Below are 27,396 nucleotides of genomic sequence, written 5' to 3'. Positions count from 1 at the left end.
CACGTTCCCATCTCTGATGTGAGCAGAGCAGCTTTGTCCAGCAGATGGAGCGATCTGCCCGTGTGTGCGGCGCTCCCAGCGCTGACGGCACACGTGGGTTTGCATTCTGCCTGGGTAGCATTTTCCTTGCACCCAACATCCTGTTCTGAAAATAGAAAGCGTGAACAGACCATCCTTTTCTTCTCCCTTTGAAGTCTCAGCTTTCAATATTGCATAGAGGAACTCTGTAAAACAATGTGAATGCTAAAACATGCAGTTGAAGATCTAGGAAAAGTGTTGAATTGTACTTTCGTTTCTTGTAAAACAAATGCCCTGTTCTCTGTGTGCAAGACGGGCAGGGAAAGAGGAAGAGTCACAGTGTGTATCCCGGAGGACATTTCTTTTTTATTAGGTTGATAGCATCTAGGACATTCTGCACATCTAATCTGTTCCTTGGTTTGTTTTATAAAACTGAAGGCACTATCAAAAGCTGTAGATATATTATCTAGCTCTTCAGCCACGAAAATACAAGGTTTGGAGAGCAGGGACAAAACTGGACTGCCTGATCCAGGATGCCTTGAAGTGAGTGGAGTACTCATTACCAATGAGTAATAAAGATAGTCAGTGAAAGTATCCTTTCTTTTTCAGTCCCATAAAAGAAAAATGCAGTTTTTTTGTCTTCCAGAGGTTTGAAATCTTATTGTGAACAAACTAAGCAGTTTTAAGAATAGGAGCTCTTGGAAAGATTTGAGCACTTCTGGGCTTTCACATTTTACAGTGTTTTTCCAAAGAGCCACTAGGTCTTTGGAAGGTTTGTCTTAGAAGCAAAACTTCTCTGTGGTGAGTTCTGAAGCAAATCTTGACAGCTTATAACAGCTGTTGTTCTTGTTCTGGTGAGGAAGGTGAAGCACTCCAGACAATGTGTGCAGCATGAAAACCGTAACTGTGGCACCAAAAGATTTATCCAAGATAGTATCAGACTCATTGCTAAAGTGTAATTAGGACTAAAGATGTGGGGAGCGAGTTTGGTATGGCTTTCAACCCACATGGAGCTTGTGTACATCCAGGCTCAACCTATTTACTCTTCCTTGCTAGTGTGTACTTGTTAGATTGAGTTAGCTCATATGTGCATAGTTACACAGCAGAGCAGTTGCCTATAAATATATCTTGTGGCCCCAAATGAATGGCTTTTTGAGACAAAAAGTGGGGCAGCTGACAGCCTGACACGACATTGACTCTCAGGCTGGGTGAATCTGCTCCCTGAGCCTACAGTGCAGGGAAGTGGGATTTACGTGTCCATTTTCCAAACACATTGCTATGGTTCTCCTTCCTACTGGAGTCAAGCAGTGGTTCACTTGTTAAGTACAGCAGCACCAGCAACAATAATTTAGACCAGGTGAGAAATTTACATATTTCCTCTTGGCAGGCCAGGATCATGGGCATGGTTCATTGTAGTTCATGAACTGGAGAAATGAGGAATGAGGCTACTGTTGATCCACAGTTCCCCTTCCCTGTGCTTCTGGCGTTCAAGAATGTTGGCTGCCTTCCAGATATTACCATTGATGATGGCAAAGAAGGATATAGTTTCTCTTGTTGCTAATTATGGTACTGATTTTTAAATCCTTATATTAGGCTTGGATTTTCATGGGAGTTGAATTTGTAAAGGCTCTGCTCAGAATCAGTTGTAGTGGAAGGTGAAGTCCATGTTCCCTTAAATCATTCTTTGAACAACCTAGATCTAATGTTCCTCTTCTAGTAAAGTTTCTCACGAGCTCATTGTCTGGCTCTGAACAAACTGCAATGTTTTGTAGCATTACTTAATCTTCCCTTTCTGTGAGCTATAATACATGCGTATACCAAGTTTGTGCTCTGCAATCTGCTACCTTTTTCCTATTCCCTCCTCCACCTTTTTCATATTTCTCTTTCCTGTCAAGTGGCAGGGTCTTCACCTGAAGCCAAACAAATTTTACTTATTTGCATACTCATCAAGAATTCACGTGTGGGTTTTTTGTGTATATATGTCAGGAAATTGTTTTGAAGGCGTGGTGCTGATATCTTCCAAGCAACAGTCATGTTTATCTAATGAGCATATCAGTCACCAAAGATGTTATGGTTTATAAGTGTGCTCCTGCTGCTCATCTGAGATTGATTCCCTGATGCATCTTTTGAATATTTCCGGTTCCTCAAAACACAAAGGTATCACAAAATAGAAAATCCATGGATAACCAGCTTTGTTAAAGCTCCAGCATAGAAGGAAATCTGCATTTGGATACAGTATTAGTGATATCTCATAAATAATCCGGGGTTACTGATGGCAATATACCACGAGCATTTTAATGACAAGCAGTTAAAGCCTGCACTGACAGTTCATTCCTTCTTGAGTAACTTAGTAAATAAAATCATAATGCTATTTTAATCAGTAGCATTTCAGCTTAACCTCGGTTACTGCTTCTGCTTTAAAAATAGCATTTAAACAAAAATTACAGTGGTAACAGATTTTTGACAACTTTGACCTCTGTCCAGGCAACAGAAGGCATACAGAAGGAGCCATTAAATCCTGGTTAATAGGCCTGCTTCTGTTCCCAAATGAACAGGTCTTCATTTCAACTAGATGGAAACAAGAAAGCTCCACAAGGTGGCTGAGGCTGGAATATAAAAAACTTTTATTAATAATAGGACCAAAACAACTTAGAATTTAGCTCAATTATCATTGTGTCCCACAGTATGTTTTCAGGGCCAGTGTTTGGGAAGAAACACATCTTAATTTTAAAAAAAGCATGTTTGGCGCTGAGGATACAGGAGCAGTATGAAACAGATCACAGAGCTGATTACTCACTTAGCTTTTAGGAGAATAATCTTATTTTCAGTCTTCAAATAAAGTTATTGTGCTTTTTTTCTCAGGCTAAATCACTCTATCAGTGGTAGAATGGGCTGCATGTTAAATTGATTATTCTTACTCCCAAGGCATCTTGCAAGAACAATGTAAGTACCCTGAGCCAGTATCTTTGATGGCTCAGAAATGTTTTGAAAAATATTAAAGGTAAGGTAGCTGTAGGAAAGAAATTTAGTTGATAAAACTTTTCCCTGTAATTTTTGTACAGTAGAGACAATGAGTCATCCCTTAGGAATTACTTTAATTTTCACATAAATGTTGCAATTTAATATCAAGTTTTTACAGTTATGCAAATTAGCTGCTGTAGTAATTAAAATGTTATAATAATTAAAATTAGGGGAACATGAGAGAGCATAAATTCTGACAAGTTAGGTGTGAAATTATAGCAAGGCACTTCCTGGCATGCAACTTGCAAAAGGCATTAAAGCTGTAACACCAAAAGGGTATTTTCCAACCATATCAGGGCTAGGTGGCTGAAAGGGGGAGAGAGTGAGTGGGCAGCTGGGAGAAGTGGCAGAGAGACAGTCTCAGGGAAGAGACATCCTCCGGGTACATCTGTAAAGGGACCACTTTCTCCCGGAGGACACAGTGTATTGTGCTCTAAAATTGTCTTAAGGACACTGTTGCTACTATTAGAAAAGAAGGGAAAGAATTAGTAACGTGAATTTCAGCAAAGTGCAAGGGTCAGCTCTTGATGACAGAAGTGTAAGAATTAAAATGAAGTAAGTATGTTAGCAGTGTAGCTCTCAGCTGCTACGCAGCTGGTACTCTTAGCTGGTATGTTTCCTCAGCTCCCCGTGCCTGTGCTCCTTCTTGTGAACCCCTTTGCTGTACCTGCCCTGAAGGCAGTTTATGGTGCTGGAGAGCTGACCCCTTGCTCTTCTAAGAGTCTTTCTTGGAGTTATGTTTCCTACTTCCTTTCGTTGTTGGAATTTCCCAGCCTTTTTGATCTGTCCCTCTTGAAAACTGGCTCTCCAAGAAGCTATAGCAAGAAAAGAGGGTTTTACTAAATATAGCTGTGAAGGTTCCGTTTTTCTTCTTTTTCTCTGTTCTTGGAATAGAATCATAAATTTTCAAATGTAGCATGAAAAAGCATCCTCCCTTCTGTTTCTCTCTAGGCTCATCTTCCCAATTTTCTCCCCTTCCAAACTGCATTCCCATTGTGTTCTTTTATTACTATCTTCTCTCCAATTTTCTGTCTTTGTTTATCTCCAGCATTTGCACAATTGTTACTGCACTTTGCAATTCTTATCTTTTGAGTTGTACTATTTGCACTCCATTTGAATATCTTCTCAGTTACTTGCAGATGCCATCTATAATACAGGTATGTGTTAAGGTGTGGCATTTTTTACTCCAGGGCAGTTAGGGATGCTGCTGTGAGAGCTAGTATTCACCAAGGATTTCTTTGAAACTGAAATTTCAACACTGTGGTGTGTCCCCTGATTCAATCAGCAGCTGTTTCAGAAGAATAGTTAAGATGCACTCCCAAGCTTTTAGAGGGTTGCAGTTATCACCTGGACACCAACAGATTAAAGAATCAAATTAACATACTGGGAGGAACTATAATAGAGGATGTGATTAATAGGCAATTGGGAAAAGTCAGTATGGCATTTGTAAAACTTCAAAAATCCATTACTTCCTTTAAGCACTCAGCAAGCTCTTTAAGAAAACCGGTTGTCAGGATAGAAGACTGTTCTTTCTTCTGCAGGATCAAGCTGGTGAAAGAGGTGGGCATTCATTGTTTGGTAGTGCCCCCTTACTATAAAAAAACAGGGAAGTCTTGCAGGGACTGTGCTTCAGCCTGGGATAAATGTTCTCTTAAAAAGGTCTGACTGAGGTAAGAGAAGTCAGTGCTGATATGATGTTACCAGGACGCAACAAAAGGAACACTGAAGTGGTTTACTGATCATAACAAAGCCAAGCATTCAAATTCAGCTTATGTGCAGTTGAGGTCTGTCCTTGGCACTCAGAGCTGCAGTCCACAGATGCTCTGGGTCCTAAGCCATGTGGAGCTTGGTAAGAAAGTGCACAGATTGTCAGATGGGTGGGTATTTTTGTCTGCACAGGGAAGCAGTCTCCTACAGAAGAAATTTTTATGTGAAGCTAGATCAAGTCATGACTCAGTTTTTCCAGATGACAGAAAATGATGATGCAGGACAGAAGGGTTAAATCCCAGCTGAATTGCAAGAGCAGCTGAAGGAAAGGCATTCACATTTGAGGTGCTGCCCTAGTTGCAAAGCAGGGAATTCATGCAGCTGTAGTTCTGATTTGTGTTTAGTGGTAGGTGATTCAGGAGCATCAGAACGTGCCTGCTCTTGTTCTCATTTATCTGTTGTTTTTTAAGTTTGCATTTTGGGTAAGCAAAAGGTAGCAAAGATGACAGTGAAGCCAAAGAAAGGTAATTTTCTGCAGATACACTAGGCCTCATTTTCTAGCTAGACTTACCAGAGAAAGAAACTGTTGAGTTGGCTTCTGGTTTTCTAGCAGTGAGCAGCAGCTGTTTTGGTAGCAGTAGCAGCAGCTCATATAACAAATGTTTCATGATGAATGCAAACAAAAGCCAGCCCTGAAATTCCAACTCCACTATGTACGTATAAAATATAAAACCAGTTCAAAATAACGTAACTACTCAACTTAAGGGATTCTTTTCTCCCCTTCTAAATAAGTTCCATATGAGAATTAGTGTTTGGTCTGCTCAGTTCTCCAGGGCTCACCCAGAAAATTTTTAGCATATAGGCCGAGGGCAAAAAGTGAGCACAAAAACAGACCAAGGAAAGAATATTTTTAGAAGAAGTGCACGTGCAAAGAGGTTGTGTGGTTTGGGCGAAGGTTTTGAGAATGCCAAACATGCTTACTGAATTGAAATTACTGCTGATGTTTGTGAGTTGGCTGAATTCACTTGCCTCCAAAATAGGTCTTGGAGGAACTCTTCATGCATCTCTGTGCAATTTGCTTTCTGAAGATGACTTGTGGTTTTAAAGGCATCTACATGTTAAGAAGAGTGTTATGCCCTCTAGCATAAATTTCTTTCCAGATAGCTAGTGGGAGGATTTCTAGGGAATGCAAGTTTCTGGTCAGTGCATACATACTCTGGGGAAATGAGGATATTGAAGAGAGAGAAAAATAAAATAATTGGAGATTCAGGAGAAATAAAAAAGCTATCCAAGGAGCAGTGTCTTAAATTGTTATCTTCCTCCAATGCTATAAAACAGCAAGAAAATACTAGTATTTACCCATCCCTCCCTGCTCTGCTGTTTGCAGAAAGTCTGGAGCATCATCTGTTGTCTGCCCACGCAAGCACTCCTGCTCTGTTCTCAGACCCTGAAATACTCTCTTCACAATCAGTTTGCTTTCCTCATGGCTATTTTTTCTGCACTGGCTTCCCTGTAATTATGGAATTATTCAGCTCTACTATTTTCAACTAGGAGAAAACCTAATTTCTTGTGTTCTGACAGATTAATGATAAAATAATATAGCTTATTGTTATGCCTTTTGCAATATGATTCTATCTAATATCTTTTGTGTAATTCAAATTTTGAATAAGGTTTGTCTTCCATTCTGTTCCTTTCAACTGAACTTTGAAAGGCCTGTGAAGTTGTATTGCTGTTCTTGGGGTACACGTGTACCTGTAATTCATTATGGGTATCACATCTGCAGTGTAGCACAGCATGCAAATATAGGGCTTAGAACAAAAAATGTGTGCTTGTCTGGTCTCTGTTTCTCCTGCTTCTTGACTGTTTCAATTCATTTCCAAGCCATCAGCTATATTATTTGATTTCTTGGTCTTTGTGGACTTGAAGGGGGAAGAGGAGATTGATAAAGAGTAGTGTTGGATCTAGCAAAGAAAAGAGAACAGAAGAGGTGGGCTCTTTCAGGTTTTGCTTCTTTCTCACTAGAAAGAAGTGCAGCACAAGTTACTGGGAGAGCCCAGTGTGTGTGGAGGGCAGACAAGGACAGGGAGCACAGGGATGTTGCTGCAGCAGAGTTTGGTGCATGCAGGGAGCCACGGGAGTTCACAGTTGGCCAGAGCCCACAGTGCTTTGCAGAGTAGTGCTCCTGTGGCTTTTAGGATGTTACCAAGTTTGGAGGTTTACTGCTTGGGCATGAACACATGCTTTTTCTGTTACATAAAATGAGAGTGTGGAATATAGTGGGTGACTGATATATAATATACATCTTCTAAAAGCTAGTGGAAATTGGACATGACAGAACTGACAGCATAGCCAAAGCAAATTTATTTAAAACATTGAATAAAAATATTCACCAAAAACTCTGTTTTATCTTAAATACCACTAAGTATTTTCTGGGCATTGAAGTCTTATTTTTATCTTTTTAAATTTTCTTCCACTCCCTACTGTTCCATGAGTGCTCTGCCAATTTCACAGTAGCCATGACTCATCCTTGAAGGGTCTTCAGACAGCTGACAAACCTGCCTTACTTCACTGGGTATTGACATTATTTAATGTCACTGCTTAATTTATGGGGAAACCGAACTCTCTGCATGATCAATGAAGAGAGGTAAATGACTCTTTCTCTCTCTGGGGGTTGTTTGGTGCCCTGAGTGGCTGTCTGGAGTTCATCAGCAGGAATAATCCTGACTCATGCTGTGTACTGGTACACAGTAGGGTAGACAGGGATGCTGGCTAGGAGTTGGCATGCAGTAGTATTTGTAGGAGCAAGGATGAAGTATGCATATAAAAACAAAGTTTGGCATCCTTCTTAGTGCTTTCCTTGCCTATTCAATAGACAGATCTGTGCATCGAGTGCTATTTGATTTAAATTTTGGTGGAACTGCTTGGGGTTTTTTTTGTGGGCTTCACTTGGGGTTTTTTTAGCACCCCACTATATTTTTCTGCTGTGATTCCGGGAACAATGACCTTAGTTCCCTGTGGGGCACAGAAACACAGCAGAAGCCCGGGACTCTCTTACCAAGAGCAAAGGAGGTGAATGAAGAGAGAGATCTATTCTAGTAAACTCTGAAGAAACCCCTGCATGGTGACCAAAGCAACTGCTAGTGTGTGAATGAATTGCAGAAGATGGGAAGCCTGGGGAAGGATTTTGGACAGTAAAACTATGAAGGATCTTGAAGAGGGTGAAGCATGGCAGGACCAACTGGGGTGGGGCACGATGGTTGAACCAACCTGGCAGTCAGGTAGTTTCACCAGTTGCTTCCTCCGTATCCTCTCCAAGATTTTTGGATCAGCACATTTTTGAATTAGATATGTCTCTGGCTACTCACTATCTACAGCTTATGTTTCAGTATTTGAGAAGATTTGAGAAGTCCTCAATCTGTTTTTCTGCACTGAATCCTGGTTCATAGGGATTAGTGTTTGTCCAGTTTCACCACAGAAGTATCACATGCTTTCCACATCTTCCTTAGGTTTATTATTTCAGGATTTGTAGCTATTTCAGGTGTGATTTTTTTTTTCCGCTCTAGATTCTTATCCTATTTCCATTCTTAATTTAATTCAGTGAGTGGTAAACTCAGTGGTAAATTTTGAGTGTCTGTGATGGCAATTAAAAGCTATTAGAGTCAGGACATCAGCTGGGAATCCTGGATACCAAATAGCACTTCAAAGAGTTCATATTCTCTCCAGAATTTCAGTACTTAGTCTAGCTCATGATGTTGTGTGCAAAGCCAATTCATTGATTTTCTGTAATGACCAGGTGAGATGCTAAGCATGGAGGGTGTGTATTCTTTTTAAGCACGATGAAACAGATTTCTTGTGTTAAGATTGTTTTGTATGCAAATGGCAAATTTTTCTTTCCAGTGAGCATAGTGAAAAGGGTGAGATGAGCCCTCTTAGTCTAAGCCCTTGAAAGAAACATTATAATCATGGGCATACACACAGATGTACCAAGAACAGCTCCTGGAGGACAGAGTAAGCCCTTTTTATAGTCAGCCATTTTTAGTTCTTATTAGTTGAAAATAACAAGAAGAAATTGCATCTTGTGCAGACTTTGCTGATTTGGTGCAGACATGCCAGTGCAAGTGGTTGACCACAAGAAAACTCAGTCTGTTGTCTTACACTTTAGCAAACAGCTTACCAAAGATGTCAGCCCAGTTCATCTTGAGCTTTTACTAACAGAAGAACAGTGAAACTGCAAAGCGTATATGTCTGTATATTAAATTTCAGAATTTACTTGGCACTGCTGGCTGCTCCTGGTAGAATATGGTATTGGGTCCCTGGCAGGTCCCAGTACTTTGTGCATTTGCAGAACACCTTTTTTAGCCTATTTTAAGGGCAGACTTACCACTTAGCCAAAGGTTCCGCTTTGAATCATTGAAAATGGTTTTCCTTGGTGCATGTTTTTGAAAGCTACTTGTAGAAATCAATGGTTTGAGTTCCTGCTTAATTCATCTGCTCGGTTCACAGACTGCTTTAGTTACCCTTTCAGACCACATCTTGGTATGCATCCCACTCGTTCAAAAGTAATAAAAAGTTAAGCACACAGCCACTTTGTATCTCTTGTGCAAAAAGGGAAAAACTCCTAGTCCTGCACATCTTTTCATGCTGCATGCACATATGTGACTAATTTAGTGAAGAAATGGCACATGATACATTAGTATATTTTATTAGCAATTGTCATTGCCAGACCAATATTTTGATTTTGAAATAGTGGCAGAACTTGCCCAGATTGCTGCTAAAATCAAAGGTCGTATCTGGTACTGCATCTCCATTTCTGAGTCTTAGCAGGAAAAGACAAAAAGCAAAAGATACAACAAAAGTATTTTGGTAAACAGATGTCAGCCGCTTTAAAGTGTTGAATCTCAGTTTAATTTTTCCCATGCTACATAAATAGTTCCTTCACTTCCTTTAGCCTTGCAGTTTTTCATTTCCCACTGTTACCCAAACAAAACGAGAAAAGCTAGTTATGTTTATGAGGACTCTATATTTGCTCAGTTTAAGGGGTTTTGTTTCTTCAGTAAATGTACTTAATAAAATTAAATGCTCTGGGAACGTGCCAGAAATGCTGTCAGCCACTGTGGCAAGCAGATGGATGAAGTTTCAGCTGAACGTGATGTGCCCAGGTTACGTTGTTTATTTAGAAGCTGATGACCACAGTCACTGGACATACTAGAGTAGCCTGTGAGGAATGTGTTTTTAAAGAGCTCAGAGTCACAATTTCCTACTCCCAGCAGCTATGGGTTTACTGGCGAACTTGGCCACATCCAGGCATTGAATTGGGTTCTGGGATTAAGATTGGATGTGAAGGCAGTCTAGCTGTGGCATCTGTCACCCCATTGACTGCCAGGGTTGATTCTGCTATTTTGACTGGTTAGGCCGGGTGTCCCCTTCCTCCTTCAATAGCTCCATGTGTGTCCCTCCCAAAGCTGCACACTCAGTTGCAAAGGACGTCCTCCTCAAGAGACTTTTTTGGCTGGAAAGTGGGCCAGCGGAGAAGGACCTGAGAGTGCTGTCAACAACCAGCTTAACATGAGCCAGTGTGTGTGCCCAGATGGGCAAGAAGGCCAATGGCATCCTGGCCTGTATCAGACACAGCGTGGCCAGCAGGACCAGGGCAGTGACTGTCCCCCTGTACTTGGTACTGGTGAGGCCACACCTCCAGTGCTATGACCAGCTCTGGGCTCCTCATTGCAAGAAAGACATTGAAGTGCTGGAGGGTGTCCAGAGGAGAACAACAGTGCTGGTGAAAGGTTTAGAGGGTCAGTTGTATGAGGAGCAGCTGAAGGAGCTGGGCTTGTTTAAGCTGGAGAAAAGAAGGATCAGGGGATATCTTACCACTCTACAACTGCCTGGAAGAAGGTTGTAGGCAGGTTAGTCTCTCCTGCCAAGGAATCAGCAACAGGACCAGAGGAAATAGCCTTAAGTTGTGCCAAGGACCATTCAGGTTGGACATCTGGAAAATTTTCTTCACTGAAACGTTGTTTGAGCATTGGAAGAAACTTTGCAGGGAAGTGTTAGTGACCATCCCTAGAAGTGTTCAAGGAAAGACTGAATGTGGCACTTACTGCTATGACTTAGTTGACATGGTGTGCTCAGTCAAAGGTTGAACTTGGTGAACTTATGATTCTAAGACAAAATCTGATTGTGTACACTGGTCACCCGCCGAGCACCGAGCCTGGGTGAAAACATGTGCCTCAGAGCCCTGTTGTTCTGTGTAAGTGCATACACACATCAACGTGGTCAATATCTCTTCAACACAAATGTACACTGAGCCTCCCAGAGGTGAATATTCTATTTTTTTGGACAGGCCTTTCTAAAGTTGGCTTGATTGTTTATTTTTTCATTGTTTTTCTTGCTATGGAAACCTTGCTGTGTACTATCCTCTCAGATAACTTTTTCATCATGTTTTCCACAGAACTTCATTAAAATATTTTGTATTGAAAAAAATTATTTTAGTAAGCTTAGCAAATTGAATAGGATTTTGTAGATTCAGGCTCAGATTTGTTGTTTAGAGGAACAGGTGTTGAAATTAGGCACTGAAATGTTGACTTTTGGTTTTTAATGGTATTTTCTGTGTTATGTTATGAGATAAGTTAAAATCTACTTATAGAACTCACACAGCATTAATGCCTTCTCTTCTTGTCACTTTGCCCTTTGGTCAGTGGGCTGGGGACAGGCAAGAGGTTGGGAGAGACACAGCCAGGACAACTGACCCAGACTGATCAAAGAGATGGTTCATACCATAGAAGAACATATTTAGTAATCAATAAAAGTAGAGGTGAAGGAAGGAGTGGGATCTTCGACTTCTAGGATGGCCATTGCTTATGGGAATGGGGAAGGGATGTCATTTGTATCACTCCCTCCCTGCCTCCTCCAGATTAAACTGTTCTTATCTCTACATATGAGTTTTCTTACTTTTGTTTTTCCTGTTCTCTCCATCCTCCCACTGTGGGAGCAGCAGGAGAGAGCAAATGGTCACATGAACCCTTGATTGCTGACTATGGCAAACCTGCTTCAACAGGTTTCTCTATTTATCTTGATACAACTTTTGACATTGCACATCTTGAGTAATTTTGAATGTCTTTATTCCACCACTCCTGAAGATTGCATTGTAGAAAACTGCAGCGTTCTTCAACTAAAGCCTATGCATAGTGTTCTTTTTAGTAACCTCATTCCCTCCCTAAATTGATTTGTCTTGTAGAGCTTTTCCTAATTGCTGTCACATCCTTCTTGGTTTCTGTCTCGTTTTATTCTTATTCAGAGGTGTTAGCATTTACGAGTACCCATAAATACTGAAATGGAAGAAGACAGCAGATCATTTTATCTCCTGTTTTGTTAATCACAAGGGAAAGGTTTGTGCAGTATAACTTTGAAGCACAGTAGTCATTATGTCAGGTCTAGTATTGTCATTAAACTAATGTGCAGGCTATCCTGGAAACTTTGATACTAGCCAGTCTCTTTAACACTGGCATGAAACTACTGGTTGAAATACTGCAGACCTAAGACAATTTACAGGATTAAGTGCAGGAGCAATGGCTTTTCATAGCCCATAAGTCTCTCATTCCGATTCATGTGTGCTTTCAGAATGTTTAGCTAAGTCCTTTAACAAGCAATAGAGTTAAGGCTACTGAGAATATACTTCCTGTAAGCAAGGTGATAGATAGTAGAACAATGTACACATGTATCTCTTCCCTGTCTATATACTAATGTTAAATGGGAATTGAATTGAAAAAAGAGCATTGAGTAAGCCCTGTTTCCTCAATGGATTGTTCTCGGTGCTGACGTACGAGCAAGAATGGTAAAGGTGTGCTGGAGCTGATCTTGTCGGTCACTGAAGACAGGTGAGAATTACTACAGAGGCAGCTGTCTTTGCCACTGGCTGGTATATAAGCACGGAGTGCCTTTTATCTTCAAAGATCTTAGTCTCGTAAGTATGTTAGAAATGCTATTTTCACACTCCTTCTGGAAGAAAATATATTGCCTGGAATATAGAGCAAGTACATGCATGTGTAAACCTTGATGGTGTTTGAACAGCTTCTAAGCACCTAAAAATGTTCTGTATTCATTTATATTAATCCAAATAGATTAAAATCATACTGATCTTTGAATTGAGGCCTGCTTCTAAAAGTTCTCATGCATATAAAGAATTGCCAGGGGAAGTCTCCTGCCACAGGTTACTGAGATACTGCCTCCTGTGATACAGCCTCTGAGGGAGCGCTTTGGTGCTTGCAATCAAACAGAACACACCAGACCTAGGGAATTTCTTCTGCCTTTTCCAAGCCCCCATCCCTCGCCTGTGGCTGTGCTCCTAAAGAAGTGCTAAGGTTGGCATGAAGAGCCAGTGTATCTCTGTAACTTCTGCAACAGCATCTGCTTCCATGATTTCCAGGAGAGACACAAACTCTCAAATTGCAGCAAATCTCAAGTATTCTAGGTTCCCCATTGCAGACATGGCTGCAGGCTCTGTAACAGAGGCAGTGAAGAGCCCAGGCATGAACCTTGACTTGGGTTTAATTCATTTGTGGAAATCCACCAGGAGCTTTGGTGAAGTCCTGAGATAATTAAATGTTTAGCTTACCTATCTGTCAGATTCTTGGAGCTCTGCTAGATGCGTAGTGTCTTTTTGTGAGTGAGGACATTTGCCCTTCACATGAGCCTCGGAATGCAGGCATGGAGGGCAGAGTGGGTTGCCTGGAGCTTCCTGGAAGGAGGAAAGATGCATTCTTGTTTCTGGTTCATTATGACTTCAGGGGACATGAAGACCCTGGCAGCCTTAGGGCTCAGCCGTGTTGGAACATTATACTTTGCCTTCTGGCCTGAACAGTAGAAAATCAAGATGTTACCTCTCCAGGAAAAAAGGTGAGAATTGCATTAGCCACACTATGAGATTACTCTCCTCTCCCAGGGCTTCTAGTTAATATAATTCCCCTTCTTTCTTTTTTTTTCCTCTTGCTGAAACAAGTCTGCTTGTGTTAAACAACAGACCTTTTTCCTCAGTTTTGGCCAGAGGAGGAAGCCTTTGTCCTGATCTCCTGGCAGCTGGCCAAGGAAGTTGGGCTGTGGGCCAGGATAGGGTGAACTTGAAAGGAACAGTGTGTTGTTTCTACTCTGGTAGCATTCTTCCTTCTTCAGCAGTGCTTCAGCCCCTGGCTGCCTTCAGTCACTCATTATACACAAAAAAACCTAAGGTCAAAAGAGACAATTTTCTCTCGACTGCCTGTAACTTGAAATAATAAGAAATAAAGCCATTTTGGATCTTTCAGTTGTCTATGTCCAGATATAGTTGGGAGAAAATCTTCTTGGAGCTGGCAACTTTCTCACAAGGAAGAAAACAACCTATAGCACCTTTTTTCCCCCCCATTTTAATAGCAGCTTTCATACAGTAACGTGCATCTTCCCAGTCCTTTATCTCCTATCAGTTGTGATTTTACCTTGGCAGGCATAAGTTTTATTATTGGACATTACTTGCATCCTAGTTAGTATTTTTGCATTAATTTTTCATTTCAGTAGTTATATAAAGAAGTAAGCAGTCATATGTATGCTCTTGGAAGACTTAGGGTTAAGTCTAAGAGGCTGCATTTAGAATTCACAATTTTTAAGATCATGTTCTCAATATGTTTTTAAAAAATACAGGATTATTTCCCATTCCTGCAAGACCTGATACTACAGGGTGGTGACCACTAGTTTTGAACAGTCAAGAAGTGGACATCTTCCAAAAACGACATTCACACTGAGGTATCTGAATGCAGTGACAAAAAGGCTTTTGCATGTGATGCTTCTGACCTGGAAGCTGACACAAGCAAGGGTTCAAAGCTTGTATCTGTGAAAGGCTTAAATGCATCACTGGATCATTGAGCTTGGCTTCCTGTGTGCCACAGGCCACACAGTCTCTCTTGTGCATAGAGACCAGTATCTGGAGTTCATTAAGTCATCCATCAGTGATTCAAAATTATCAAGTGATAGCAAATCAACTGTGCTTGCTTTGTACTAACGATTAATCACCTTCACCACTTCAAGAAAGCAGTGCCATACTCCCAGTCCTCATTCGTCTGGTTCTTGCTTCCAAGCCTGCAGTACCCGTAGTTTTCTCACCATGAAAATATGCAGATGCTGTGAACAAGTCACCTCTCAATCGTGTTTTTTTGGTAAGCTGACCAGAATGAATTGATCATCTTTCTCCAAAGTGTCCCTTTCAACCCCAGTGTTCATTCTGAGGTTGTTTTCATACTCTTTCTGATTTAGGATGTGGTTACAAAACTGGATACTGTATGCCAGTGTTTCAGTTACTAGTACTATATATGGAAATAAAGATACCTCCACCTCTCTCCATCCCTTTCAGACATCTTAACTTGCACAGCACGCCTCTTCATCCTTTCCTTGTTCCTTACGGGGACAAAAATCACAGATAGCAGCCTACCATGACTTGAAGCACAAAGGCAAGATGCCTGCTCTAGTTTCTCAAGTCCTGGCCTGTATCTCTGCAGATTTTCTGCATTACATAGCTGTGGTGAAGCTTTTCCTGCTCATAAGCGCTGCTGAAATTTGTCTCAGTCACTGCAACTCTCTCTTCTGTTTTCGAAAAAGTGATAATGTTAGTATCTGCATAACCTACTATGCAGTACTGTTCACAAGCCATCTGTAAGAACCTATTTTTAAATTGTGGTTTTGTCAGATCCAGATTTGACTGGATTCATTCAATAACTCTTAAACAGCTATAAAAAATACATTAGAAATTGCAACGTATGAGCGGCAACCATAGCAGTTGTTTCAGCAACTCAAACTAGACAATCCTGGCATTTCCTCTGCAGATGACTTTGGTTTTGGCACTTCCAACTCTGTCTAGTTCAACTTAAAAGTTGCTTAATGGCTATAAAAGTACCTGACCACATTCTCGTAAGAATATGCCTGTTCATTCTACCACTGTGGATTATTTTTCAACTTTTCTTTTCCTTCTGTGTTAACCTACCTGAACTGGGAATGCAACATTAAAATGCACCAAATAAAGGAGCCTCTTAGACGATCCTGCTGAGATTTGTAATCTGATCTTATGTGAGATACAGCACATTTCCAGGCTGAGGATGGCATAAGAGGCAGTATGTGGTACAGGAAGGTTGGCTGAAATGTCCCATGCAGCTGGAAATCCATGTTGTTGAATCCACATCCCTGAACTGGTAAGAGCAAAGGCATTTGGTGACATTTCCAGGAGGAGAGTTTGGAGATTTCGTTATAATACTTACTGGTTGGAGAAGAGACTTCAGAGAGTGGTAGCTGGAGAAAGTTATATATTTGCATTGCTGAGTGTGTTGTATAGCAAGTGTTTCATAATAACGATGTAATGCCTTTAACAGCTCAAATAGTATGTAAGAGCACTGTTCAATTCATATCACTGTTGCACTGTCCAGTTGACAGCCAGACCAGTGCAGTTCTGACCTCTGCAATATTTTCCAAATACATGTCACTTGCATAGTGTAAGAATATGTTTGTTATTTATGGCCTTATCAGCCCAAAGTACTCCTTACATTTATCACTTATGGCTAACTTTTATTTTCTTTTTTCTTCATCTTTCTTCCTTGCTGTGATTTTATGTCATGCCTCCTTGGTGTTTACATTCTTGAACATTAGTTGTTTGATTACCTGTCGTTCAGATTATCTCTTTGAATGCTTCCTGGTTAACCTCTGTTTTGGCGTCCCTCCATTTTTCCATGCGGCCTTATCGTTATCAGAGCTTCTTGCATTTGTTAATACAAATAATTAAATTATATAAGATTAACAGGGCGACTATTCTTTCCTCCAGTTTCTTTATTCATTGCAGTGGTAAGAAAGAAGAAGGAATATTGCTATCTCGCTTAGTTCCATCTCTGTCACTGACAGCCATCATTTTACAGTGTCCAGGCTAATTACAGGCTGGTGTACTTGCTCCCAAGATCTCTGTTTGATAAATAATAGGATGTTCCTTTTCCTAGTATTGCAGATTTCTGAAGTTCTGGGAGTTTTCGTGATCTCTGGAGAGCTGCTCTTTTCAGAGAGATCCATGCCTGACCTTTAGGAGATAGGAAATGGCTGTGTGCCAGCATGTGAGAGTTCTCCTAATCCCCTGGAGTTAGTAGTTGTTCCATGTCAGCAAAGCACCACAATAATTCAGGACAGAAGTGCTAAAACAAAGCAAGCAGTGCTGCGAGCCTAGCATAACTGTCTACAGTATGCACGTGAGGGTCTAATCTTTATATGTCATTAGATCTTAGACCATATTTTGTTGGTGTGAATAAGTGAGAGGAGAGCAAACTGGTGGTAAAGAGGCGAAAAACTGTGATTCATGGTATTTCAGATAAAGTTGGCAGATACTGTGGGGCAAATTGCTACTTCACTTTTCCATCAGTTTTGATTTCTAATATATTTCTGCCTGATCGGTGTCTCTGTTAGATTTTCTCCACCATCCCTGCTTTCCATTAACAAACATGAGCCTAAGCAAGGTGCTCCATCATGGAGTGTGGCTGCAGCACACCATCCCTCCTCTGGCTCGGATCCAGGGACCTGCCCTGCCTGAGCGGCAGTAGCCCTGTGGCCATTGGAAAGATGTGTGAGCCCAGCACATCAGTGTCTCATCCATTCTCCTTGAACTGTCCTTTTCCAGATACCCTATAAGAACCAGGCTAAAAATTTCAAGTTTGGAAAGCAAATCAATTGTGCCAGAAAATTTTTTGTTAAGCTGCAGTTGAGCATTCCAGGGGAGATAATTTTCAGCATAGCCATCAGAGCCCTGGTTGGCACCACAGTAATGAGAGGCAGATCAAACAGAGACCCTCGCCCCTTCGTACGTCACGTCTAACCACAGTGACATACATTTATTTCCATTTAAAACTCTGGAGAAGTAGGTATGTGCTGTAACTCAGCTGCATATGATTGAGACACGGGGCCTCCCTGCACAGTTGCAGGAAATGAGTTTGCTGTATCTGTGACAGCCATCGTGTTCACACAGCCGTGGGAGCAGCGCAGCTCGGCGTTCTTCCACCACGGGCGTGAGCCCAGCAAGCCCACGGTTCTGCTGGCCTGCAGCCGCCCTGTGCTGCCTCCAGCCTGGCTCACCTCTCCTCAAGGGCCCCCAGGGGCACGGCCTCCCCTGTGGCTTCAACCAGGAGCGACACTGAGGAGCAGCCTCTGCGTGGCACCCCCCAAAACAGCAGGACACTGGAGAGCACATCGTTCTGAAATTTTCTTCTGAGGTGGAGAATGCCTTTAGGATCATTTTGTCTAAATATGGCAATTCAGGGTTTTTGGAGCCACAAGTTATAAAACTCATTTTTCCCTATGGTTTGGATTGCTGCAGTGAGTAATGTCCCTTTCTTAGTTTAAAACAAAAAAGTGAGAGTGTGGAAAGTAACAGTAAACACTCATCAGCTGGTAACCCAAAAGGATTTCATTTTCTTCATTCTTATCTGCATACCAGTTTAGTCTTAATTCAAGGTATGAGTAGGCTGCATTACTGCAGCCTGCAGTAATGGGGGGTTACATTACTGTATAGTAATGTCTGTGTGCAGACATGGTTGGGAGAAAATCTTGGAACTGGCAACTTTCTCACAAGGGAGAAAAGAAGAAATAGCACCTTTCCCCCCCATTTTAAAAGCAGCTTTCCTACAGTAACATGCATCTTCCCAGTCCTGTATCTCCCATCAGTTGTGACTTTACCTTGGCAGTGCATAAGTTTTATTACTGGACATTACTTGCACGTTACTTGCATCCTAGCTAGTATTTTTTCATTCATTTTTCATTCATTTATATAAAGAAGGGGGGTTGCATTACTGTATAGTACGTTTTTCTAGTTATTTAAAATAATGCCAAAGCAAACACATATTAAAAAAAATAACCCTAAGAAGTAAATGGTATAGTTTGTTGCCCTCCATCTGGTTAGCTGTCTCAAAGGTCATAAAATGGGGGTTCTTTGGTGGGGCAGCTGGGTTTATGTAGCATATACAGATTGGTATTTTGGCTTTAAGCCAGATCTACCTAATTTTCCGTTTTGCTTCTATGATGAGAAGAGGCGGTTGAGGTGACTTCAAGGGGCAGTTTTGTGATTTCATCCATATTTGTATTAGAGAGCCTTTTAAGAGTATTTAAGATTAAAACGCAGTCTAAATAAAGTTCAAGTACAAAAAATAGCAGAGTTCACTTGTTTTATCAATAGGCTAAGCCTGCAGCCAGGCACAAGCCCACACCTCATAGCTCTTCATGCTCTGCAGTTCCAATGATTGTGCTGCAAGGTAAACAAACAGCAGCCAGAAAATTTACACAGCCCCTGCAGCCTTCCAGAGTGTGGATGTTTCTCTCTGCTCAGACTACTTCTGTAGTCATAGGTGTGTGCACAGAGCAGAGAACTGCACACATCCCTGTGCAACAGCAAATTCAGAGGAGGAGTGTGCTGTGCTGCGAGGGTGGCACGGAGCACCGGGCTGCTTCCCCCCGGACACAGCAGTAGGACACTGTGGCCTTTGGCCACTCCTGCCCCCACAGACTGCCCCCCAAAGAAAACAGTCTCGTGCTTTTCACCTTGTCATCCTTGGCAGCGCTCCTGGGCCAAGCACAAGTGGCTCTCTCTGCTGGGAGAAGCAGCCACCGAAGGGAGCTGGAGCTGTGAAAGTGGCTTTCCCCACTTACAGTCCTGGAGGGACTATATAAGTAAAGGGCTTTTTCCAGTGAGCTAAATGGAGTTTTCTGTGGCAGAAATAATTTATGTAAAATAAAAACAAAGTTGGCAGGCAGTATAAAGACTTAAGCTAATAAATGCGGTATTTAATAGTGTATACTTGCTGCTGAATTTGTAAAGAAAACCAGACTTTAAAGCTGGCAGGAGCTATCAGCTAAGCACAATAGAGGAATGTCTTGAAGTGGTCAATAATCATAAGAAAATTTTCTCACCCAAGGACTGCGTACAGTGGCCTTCCTGGAATGTAGTCATCTCATACTCCTCAATGGCAATTTGAAGGTAACTTGAACAACTTGACTGAAAATTAAACAAGATGAGACATTTGTTAGTCTATTCCATTCTATGGGTGAAGCTGGTGCAGAAGAGAATAAGCTCTTGGGGAACCCAGGTATTTTAACCAAAAACACTTCACACTATTCACTAACTACAGGTCCTGCTTTCTATGCCAATGTCTGTTTGGAAAACAAGCACTTCCTGATCCTTCCTCTACACTTTTTCTTAGCTAAATAGCATGTTAAAAATTAAATCTTTCTTTCTGGATTTCTTTTATATTTTAATAATTTCACTGCTATCTAAATAAAACTAAGCAAAGTGATAAACAATCAGTAAATATAGAGTATATTTTGCCATACATCACTGTAATTAAAGGACAGAGGAGTCTGTGTACTCAGTTGTTTAATTATATATGAGTAGAGACAGACTTCAGTGTAAAGAACTACTAACTTTGGTGTCAAAGTTCCATTTAATTATACAGCAGTATGTTTTAATAGTTACCAACTAATAAAAACTATTCTTCATTTAGAGAAGGAATTAAAAGTATGGATGTGAAATAGAATTAATGCTTTAAATATTTTTTGTGATTTAGAACGGTGGGTAAGCTAGTCAACATATCTTCTCTTTGTATTATTCTTCCTGCATTTCAAATTACTTTGCTACAGTAGATAAGCAAAACTGGCTATTTCAGATATAACTTTTTTCTTCTGCACCAGATGGGTGTGACACAATGAAATTCAGTGAATAAGAGAATGTCCACCCCAGCAGCATTTGTCTCATGTGGTATTATTAAAGTGTTCTGAGTTGTTTTTCTTTAGTTGTTTCCTTTTCTCTCAAAGAGGAAGATGCATGTCCACCGACTGAAAACGAAATTGTTTTACAAGTGTGGATACCTTAAACTGTATGAATATTAATCTTTTAAACTTCAAAGAAAGCAGTTCATGTTCAATGCTGTGCTCTCCTCATCTGTTGTCCTTTTCAAGATTTAAAATCTTGTACCAACTTTTTGTCTAAAGATCATTGCTGTTGTGCTTGCTAGATGGACTTACTCATATTTTATTACTTCTTGGGATAAAAGGGTTTGTCTTGTTTAAAGTTCCTCTCTTCCCTAAAAAGCTATTCTTGATTATTTCTCTTGGATAAATATATAGCTTGTGGGATCCCAAGAACAACTTATCTTGCTAGGAGAGTTTCCAGCGTTTCATCCCTTAGCTTTATGTGTAAGCAATTGTGGAAACCTGTTTCTCTGTAGAGAGGTTAAGCGTATGTTAAGCTTTGCTGGCAGGTGCTTCAGAAGACCTCCATTTGTTCTGCTCACCTGAACAAAATTCTACCTGTGGTAAAATCCCATTTTGATTCAGGGGCTCCCTCTGGAAGTGAGGGTGATTGTTGCCACTGGAACCCAGTTGGAAACATGAAATCTTCTTTGTTGTCTGCTTCCTCCATGAAAGCTTTTTCTTTGCTGTCCTTCATGGCCTCACCCTTTTGAATTCTTCTGACTTGAAGAACTGCTGTTACAGTAAGAATTAGGTTCCCATGTTATATACTTAGGAAGAAAATATTTACAGTGCTCTGGAAGCCTATTGACATCTAGAAAAGAGCAAAATTATTGCCTTTGGGGTTTGCTTTACACCTCCTTCAAATGCATTCATCTCCAGTGATAGACTCATTTATTGAGAGAGAAGGCAAAGAGACAATTCTGTATTTTTGTTAGTAACTCTAATTCTTTATCAACAATAAAAGGTTTGTATTTCAGTTTACCAAAGCAGAAGTTGTCAGGCGAACAAAAAAGTAGTGAAATCTTCCAGGGCACGACAGCAAGACAAGTCTGGTTCCATTACCAGGTATAACAGGACGAGAAAGTTAACTGGCATAGTTGATCCTAAGGTGGTGCCATGTGGTGATGCTAACAATCTTTCAGTGCTGTCCTGAGATGGATTCAGGTTTAGAAGGATGTGTTTAGATTTGAACTATAATAAAGCACAGCTGAGACAAGTCACCATATGGCACATAAAAAATAATTGATTAGTTAAGCTCAGTGGTGTGCCTGAAATTTGTCAAATTGCCAATGCTAGGCAAGATTGTGGGTTTCTCTACATGTAGCTCATGCTCGTAGTTAATTTGACATGGTTTGCATTTTCAGATGACCATTGACAATTAAGATCTTTGGTGACTGCAGACAAGACGTGTATGAACTAGCCATATTTAAATATGCAAGTCTGACTTCAAACATCTGTATTTTTTCATATCTTATTAAAAGTAAATCCATTGTTAGAGACAGCTTGAACTCATTTGTATCAGTAATGTAGTAGGGCCATGCCTTAATGTTTAAATTAAAAAGTTTACGTCTGGTCTCACTAATCAGCACCCACCATGTTGCTTGTTGTTCTTTTTTTACAGAACATAGGAAACTTGGCAACCTGACTGTGACAGTGAAAAAGACCGTCCCCTCTCCAGAAGCAATACAGATCCTCTACCAACGCATGAGATATGAATATGAGTTTTATTACTATGTCAAAGAACAATTCCACCTGCTAAAGCGCAAGTTTGGACTGAAGTCTCATATCAGGAAACCAAGTCCCAGACCTGAGTTCTTCATTCCTTCTCCCCTGGAAACAGAGGAACCAATAAATGATGAGGAAGAAGATGATGAAAAGTGGCTAGAGGATATCTATAAAAGGTGATGGATGGAAGAGCTGTTCTTTCTCTTCTGGTGACCCCTCCAGCTTTCTTAAGATTTTTTTTAATTATTATTAAAAGTAATTCCTTAAGGAACTGAGTTCATGCGCAGCAGATTTGAAATGGAACAGAAGAGACCATTCCCACATGCTGGAGCCATTGGGAGATACCTGATTTTGCAGGTCTGATTCATTATATAGTGTTGGCTCTATAGCATCCTTGCTATAGCATAGTTCAAAAGAGAAGTACCTACCATCTGTCACAAAATAACTTTTGGAATACACAGTAGTCCTTTGTGAACTGCATAATGCAAAAGAATAGATTAGGCATTTTTGAAAAGTAAATCTTACAGATTCTCACCTCTGTCTTTGGCCAGAAGCAAGTCTTCACAGCATAACACTGTGGCATGAACTACCAGCAAGTGAACTACAGGCAGTGAGCCGTTTGGGAAGAGTGCTTCTTTCTGTGCAAAGCACACTGGTATCCTAGTGGTATGGTCAGAGCCATAGCTTTGTCTTCAAATCCAAGGACAAGAGGCTCAGAAAGAGGCTAGGTAACAGCTCCTTGAATTACCTGTGCCAGAGTAGCAAGGCTGCTGTTCTGCCAAATCAGTGCTAGTGAATATAAGGCAAGTTTCAGGAACCAGATACTTTTGGTAAAACCTTCTAGTTCACAGAATGGGAAAAGTTACCAGGTCAGTGAATGGCAACAAAAAATTAAAAGTGCCAGGCAGAGCTTTATTTCAGCATTGAATATGTTTCTATTAGACTCTAAAGGAAAATGTGTAACATATGGGGTTTATGTTCAAGAATGGTATTTTTAGATTTTTATTATTCTTTTGGGTCGCAAATCCAAAGAGATACAGAAAAAGCTACTCATTAAAAAGCTCAGGCGATCTGAAACTCCTATTAAGCACGACCTGTATTTCTGCAACTACAGAATTTAATTGTTCACATCTGAATCTGAACGCAGCTTCCCCACCAGACTCCTACTTTTAGTGTGGCTAGAAGGAAAATTGACACTATGAAAGTACACAGCTTCTCTACTTGAAATATTTCAGAATCATCAAACAAATACAAGAAGATGTGCTCTCTGAAACCAAAGTGATTCAAAGCTGATAGGTTATTAAGAGAGCCGCTGTGAAATTTTTCCTCGTTAATCACTACAAATACTATCTGTCAACATAAGGAAAGGGGTCAGTGGAAGCTGAGAGGAGAAAGAGGAGTAGCACCAATATGTGAGGTGCTGCTGTTATTCAGGTGGGTGTCCCTGGAGTGGGATTCCCTGTGATGTGTGGGTGTGCTGGCTGTCGGGCAGCCTGCCAGTCCTGGTGATGCAGAAGTGACAGACCCACAGGCAGCCCTGGGCAGAGCTCTTTGGCTTTCTGCTGCACAACAGAATAAGGAGGAGTTTGGGGTCTTCGTGAGGCCTTGGCCTCTTACACACTGTTGTTTCCAGAGAAAGCTGGACTAAAGGAGAATAAGAGCAATAAATTCCTGTCCCTAGAGCACAGGAAAGAAGCAGGTACAAGATGTTGCAGCTGCTTGCCAGGATGAGGACAGTCCACCTCTGTCTATCTCATATTCTTTCTCAAACATCTACCAGAAAAATTTTGGTTCCTATTCCACAGCTGCCATCTGCAAGCTCATACTTTGGTTTGCTGTATCAAGCAAAAGTTATTTTGTGATAGATGAAGTAAATAAACTAGAGATCAGATCAAATGGGCTTTCCAAGGGTTTTCACTTCCATGAACCTGCTGAGAGCCAGTAGAAATTGTGGTCAGTCTTTACCTATACACAGAGAATGAAATGAAAGGAGAGTTGAGACAAGATGCTAACTTATAGAAAATACTAGGAAGAAGATTCTGTTCTCGTTATTAACATCCCAGGTTGGTGGTAGCAATGCACTACTGTGAGGGAGCACATTAAAGACAGCTGAAAATGGCACAGATAGTAACTAACATATTAGCTAAAATATGAATCTGCTGCATTGTATATTTTAAGTGGTTTCTATGAAATTACATTGAAAGAGTAATGATTAGTTTACACACTGTGGAGTTGTTATATTTTGGAAAGAACTAGTATTCTCATGTTTCTGAAATTCTGTTTCAATCCTTTCTCTGCCAACGTTTAACAGAATTATAGTCACTTAACACCTTCACCCTTCCTGAGAGTTCACTGCCACTTACAGTAAAGTCTGTTTCTATCTGTCTGTTTATTTAATGGTATCTTCAGCCATCACTACTTATAATCTAAATACAGAAGCTGCTTAGTGATTTACTCGCTAGGTTTTAATATTGTTGTATTTTCGTAACAATCAACCTGGCCTCTCCTCCTCAAATGGTAATTCTTAAATTTATCTGGCACATAGCATCTAATATCCCTGGTCCTATGGCCTGTTTCTCTGGCATTAAATATATTTTGCTTAACTTTTAAAAGGTACGTTATAAGACGGTAAATCTTTGACTTATTTATTTAAACTTTTCAGCACATTCCAAATTCTAAGTTGCTCAGGAAGAAGTTGATTTAAATAATTATATTTGGGTCTGATTAATATTTCTTATTCAAAAAAAAATCACTGTTTGTAAGCCTTTAGTCCACAAGAGCTTTACAGAAAGTACCGATGCATATACTTGGAGATCTTTGTGGGGGGGAAAAAGGTGGGTGTTCAACACTTACAAAAATTAGAAAATTTATGTCTACATTAGCTTAGCTATAAATGAAAGCAACATATGTTTTGGAATGAAATCTTCTTTAACTTATTCACTACTATCTCCTGAAATATCAATAAGCCATATGATTCTTTATTTTTCAATCCAACAATGTTTAAAAATAAAACTTGCACATTTCTTCCTGGCGCCATTGTCCTCTTGCTTACACTAGTTTTCCTGCCTGGATACAGTGGCTGTGGGTAGGACGTTGGAGTTGCACCCAACAGAGCAGGGTTGGATATGGCATAGGGCATCCTCTGGAAGTCATACTTGAGCAGTGAGACTGGAGCAGGTTGCTCCTGGGTTATTCCATCTCCCAAACTATCCAGAGGTGTGAGCTCGAGTCTGAATTGTTTTACTCACCTGAGATGTCAGGTGAGGTCAGGACATCAAAGGGCATTGTCCAGTGTTCTGTGGCTGCTAAGTAGAAGTTTTATCCAGGAGAGAAACAACCTAGTCTCCATACACTACATTTTTACTAGATATGGTGTTTGATGGCCAGGCATAAAAGCTTCAGTAGTCAGAATGATGTTGCAATGTAAGTGAAGTATCAGTGCTTTCACACTAAGGAGAGAATCAACTGTTGTTAAAATGCAGCATTCTGGAAAAAAATAAATTTTGGTCTTAAGTTTCAAGCGACAATGACAAATTGTGCCATTTTTTGTTTCTGTTCAATTTACTTCTCTTCCACATGAATTTTGTTGGTGATGCAGGGCTAAGTTCAAGTATCTCAAATGTTCTCTACTTGCATGTAGAGAAGTAGCTTGGCAGAACTGAAAGTGCATGAACCTGATGGTATATTTAAAGCATTCCAGTTTCTTTACAATTCTTTTATCATTGAATCTTTGATGAATCATTTGAGTGTTAGGATGTAGAATGGTACATCGTATCATAAACACACGAACAAAGCCACCGATTTTAAATGCTGGAGATCGCATCTATGAATTCAAGCCATGCAATTTTTTCTCTTTTCAGTATTTGATACAATAAAATTGAATGTACAGGTACATATTTTGACAAGCAAAGGAAACCATACTGCGTGACAACTTTTATCCTCTTCTCAAATAAAAAAGCATTGTCTGCTAAAGAATAAAATTCTACATTCTTTTAAAAAATAAAGGCCTGTAATTCCCAGCTAACAGTAATGGTGCTCTGATCTCTCCCTCCATTTTGAGAAAGGGAACATCTGTGATGTTAGAACATTAGCCTAAAACAACGCAGCAACATTTTTGAGAGCTAAAATATTATAATACAGTACCACAGCATTCCTTCTGTTTTATTTTTAAGGACTCGGCCTTTTTTGCAAGGAGTTTAACTGACACATAAAACACTGTTGATCAGTCTGCTTGCATGAGCCAAGACCAGAGAAAAGAACTGAGTGTTGCTGCATATCGAGCTCCACACAGAGATTCCATGGGAAAAACAAGGATGTAACTGAGCCTTGGAAGTGTCTGTCTACTGGCAATGGAATCACTGGATCCGCTTTTGCAGGGTCTGTCCCAAGGGAGGGTTTGCAAAGTTAGGCTCTGCTTAAGTACCCACAGGTATGGCAGGAAGGTGCTGGAAGGCAACTCCATGAGAAATGGCCAGTGGAGGGTAAAAAAACTTCTCTGCAGAATATTTAAAGTGAATGAGAAAACATCTTAGTTTGAAGGTTGAAAGTTAAATTGCAACCAGCATAAATCAATTCCTGATGTCTCACAGCTGAGAAACAGTTGTAAGTTTTCTTTGGTTTGTCTGGAAATGGCATTGTATGCCAAGCTGCAGCATGCAGTGAATGTCAAATCTCAGTTGCAAGGTTTAGAAAATTAGTGTGTGTGTAATGAGAGCACCAGCACTCCATAATGGTTGTGTCTCTGACCCTGTCATCTTGGAAGAGCCTGCAGTAAGGTTGTTGTGGGGGCAGTGGGATGGGGGAAGGGGAAAGTTTTCTGCAAATACAAATTTGGCCTTGCAGACACTGTAAGATGGGAAGATTTGACCACTGGTTTATTTAAATGTGGATTTTGAATATAGATACGTGGATTTCCTTTACTGAGTGTGTAAAGGAGAAATGTGAGTTGGTTTTGTATTTAACTGATTGTGGCTGGAAGGGTAAGTTAATAATAGTGCTGTCAGGTAGGCACATTGGAGTGTGGTTTATGCACACTTTGGTCACCTTTCTGTTCCTTTCTTTGGATGCAATGGGCAAAAAACCCAAAAGCTAAAGAATTCAGCTGTACTGCAAGGGACTTGATGCTGTGAAAAGTAGAGA

The 27,396-nt window shown here is 40.5% G+C and overlaps 1 protein-coding gene across 1 annotated transcript in view; it reads left to right on the top strand.

Annotated features, from left to right (window-relative positions):
- The window catches only part of UST (uronyl 2-sulfotransferase), a 151,261-nt gene extending 125,973 nt beyond the window's left edge, over positions 1-25,288 (top strand). The window contains exon 8 of the mRNA XM_014885200.2: positions 22,154-25,288. Within this exon, the coding sequence (XP_014740686.2) occupies positions 22,154-22,437 (284 nt within the window). The 3' untranslated portion in view covers positions 22,438-25,288. The remainder of the gene's footprint in view (positions 1-22,153) is intronic.
- The last annotated feature ends 2,108 nt before the right edge of the window (positions 25,289-27,396 follow it).

This window comes from Sturnus vulgaris, chromosome 3 (assembly GCF_052056855.1).
Source record: "Sturnus vulgaris isolate bStuVul1 chromosome 3, bStuVul1.hap1, whole genome shotgun sequence".
In the NCBI taxonomy this organism is placed as follows: domain Eukaryota; kingdom Metazoa; phylum Chordata; class Aves; order Passeriformes; family Sturnidae; genus Sturnus; species Sturnus vulgaris.
The sequence above is the reverse complement of the archived record's forward strand: the minus strand, read 5'-3'. Positions and strand labels throughout refer to the sequence as shown.